The sequence below is a fragment of the Cariama cristata genome, unplaced genomic scaffold, assembly GCF_000690535.1.
Source record: "Cariama cristata isolate BGI_N322 unplaced genomic scaffold, ASM69053v1 scaffold13426, whole genome shotgun sequence".
Classification (NCBI taxonomy): Eukaryota; Metazoa; Chordata; class Aves; order Cariamiformes; family Cariamidae; genus Cariama; species Cariama cristata.
The window spans coordinates 1-2,326 of NW_009622794.1; the positions used below are offsets into that span (position 1 = coordinate 1).

The 2,326-nt window shown below is 54.6% G+C and overlaps 1 protein-coding gene across 1 annotated transcript in view; it reads left to right on the forward strand.

Annotated features, from left to right (window-relative positions):
* Positions 1-3: 3 nt before the first annotated feature.
* NOL6 (nucleolar protein 6 (RNA-associated)) overlaps positions 4-2,326 on the forward strand; it is a gene marked incomplete at its 5' end in the record, with an annotated part of 28,435 nt that continues 26,112 nt past the window's right edge. The window contains 4 exon segments of the mRNA XM_009702491.1: positions 4-63; positions 1,101-1,217; positions 1,485-1,664; positions 2,279-2,326. Coding sequence (XP_009700793.1) covers positions 4-63; positions 1,101-1,217; positions 1,485-1,664; positions 2,279-2,326 — 405 coding nt within the window.

A 2,326-nucleotide genomic window follows, 5' to 3' on the forward strand; every position in this document is an offset into this window, starting at 1 on the left:
GAGGAGCTGAGCCAGCTGAAGGAGACGGAGGATCTCTTCCACTCCAGCCTGCTCCGCCTGCAGGTGCGCCGTGAGGCCCGCCGGCCCGGGGAGCCGCCGGTGGCCGCGATCTGCCCCTCTAGGGGCTAAGCTGGGGGCGGGGAGCAGAGAGACCCCGGATCTGGAGCTTTCCAGGAACCGACTGAGGAAGAGACCCAGGGCTGCCGGCACGCCCCTGAGACCTCCTGACCCGGTAAATCCGGTCAGCGGCCGCTCCTCGGCACGGCGCAGGGACAGAAGGCACAGGCTCTACAAGGCACCCGGTGTATTGCTGATATTTCTACCGTAATTCCTATTGCCATCCGGCGCCAGGCTCTGTGCCTCCTTTGCACTATTAAAATTGAATCCCTCCAGCATGTGACTGCAGTATGGTGGAAGCATGATCATTGCATCCCTTGCTGTGGTGATTTATTGCTTACCGAGGCGAGGAAGTAACATCATCAGCTGTGCCTGGCTGTCTTTGACCAGTTTCTGGATGGGACAGGAGGATTTTTTTATGTCCTGGGAAAGCAAACTGTCTGTGTTAGAGATCAGGCTGGTCACTAGATGGCTCCTGGTGGTTGTAACGGTGATTTTTATGAGGACGAGCTTTGATCTCCTGGCTCCTGGTGGTTGTAATGTTGATGATTTTTATGAGGAGCAGCTTTGATCTTCTGGCTGCCTGCTGGTGTTGGTGGCAGGATCTCTAGGGCCTGGTTCGTGGTGTGAACCTGCACAGTTGTTTCCTGCAGCTGATACTCTGTTGTACAAAAAGCCTTTCTGAGAGTTATACCTGTGTGAATCAAACCCGTTTTTTTGTGATTGGACTGCACACCAGTGCCGGTGGGATGGAGTTGATTGCCATCCAGCACTTCACAGGAGGTGTCAGGAGCTATATTATCCTTCTGCCCATGGGCTGACTGCGCTCCCAGCTCCAGTCAGGGTTTGGAGAGGCACAAGTGTTCTCTGGCTCACCTGCTGCCCTCTTCACCAGACCCGTGGTTGGTACTGGAGGACAAGGTAAAGGGCAGGAGCAATTCCAGTGTTGGAGCTGACTTTGATGGTCTGCTTTCCCCCTACAGATCGAAGAGCTTCTGAAGGAGGTGACATTGAAAGAGACAAAGAAGAAGAAGATTGATGCCTTCCTCCATGAAATTAACAGCCTGCTGAGCACCATCCCAGAGACCTCAGAGACTGAAGTATGTTCCTGAGGGAGGGAGGAGGTGGCAAGACCCCTATATGGAGCAGGCTCTGCTGTTGCTATGCAAGCAGAGGTCCTCATGGGCTATCTCTCTTAGGGACTGAAAAAATATTTCTGTGCTTTATCTTGGAGAGGAGAGCAGGACACTCTATCTTTAAGCCCTGTGTGTACGTACCTGCAGCTGTGTGGGGAGAGGGGCTCCTGGTCCATGCATATCTGGTGTTGGTAATGCTTAAAGTGTTTTGCATGTCTTGTCTGTTCGCAGCTCACCAACCAGGCCTGGCTCCCCAAGGGGGTGAAGGTCCCATTCCTGCAGGTGCCATTCAGTGTGAAGGGCAAGTTCCACTTTATACCTCCAACTGAGCTGAAGGTGGTGGGCAGCTACCTGCTGGGCACCTGCATTAAGCCAGAGATAAACGTGGACGTGGCGGTGACCATGCCACAGGTGAGTGTGACCATACCTGCTTCTGAGTGGCCTGGGGCCTGGCTGAGCCGTGTCCCATCCTGTGCTCCGTGATGCCTGCCCTGTCCTCTCCGTTCCTGAGTGAGGTTACAGCATCTGGACATGCAGTGTAGTGACTCCCATGAGGAGCTGGGGAGTACGGTCTCACTGTTTGCTCTATCAGAGCTTGCAGTTGCTTTGATTTTAGCGCCTCATGAGGATCTTCGTTCTCTACCTGGACTGAACCTCTTCCACATTGCCAGGGAGATAGATGCTGTCTGGCTTTGTACCCCATTGCACTTCTGCCACAGCTCCCAGGACTCCTACCCTCTAGAGCTCCCTCCCCTTGCTGCACAGACTTGGTCTAGTGGGGTTTGAGATGAAGCAACACCCTGTTTGGCTGCATGGCTGTGCTCTGTCTGCTGTGATCCTAGAGCCTGGTGAGCCAGCAGCAAGGTAGTGTTCCTGACTGACTCGGAGCTCCTTGGGGCTGTAGCCACATCGCTGAGACAGGGCTGTCTGTGGGGCCAGGAAGAGTGGTGGGTGGTGTAGTGCCTTGGGCTGAACTGGGCTCTGCAGGCAGGTGAGGTGGGATTGCCCCATCCCTCTCTTCCCAGGAAATCTTCCAGGACAAAGATAACCTGAATCAGCGCTACCATCGGAAG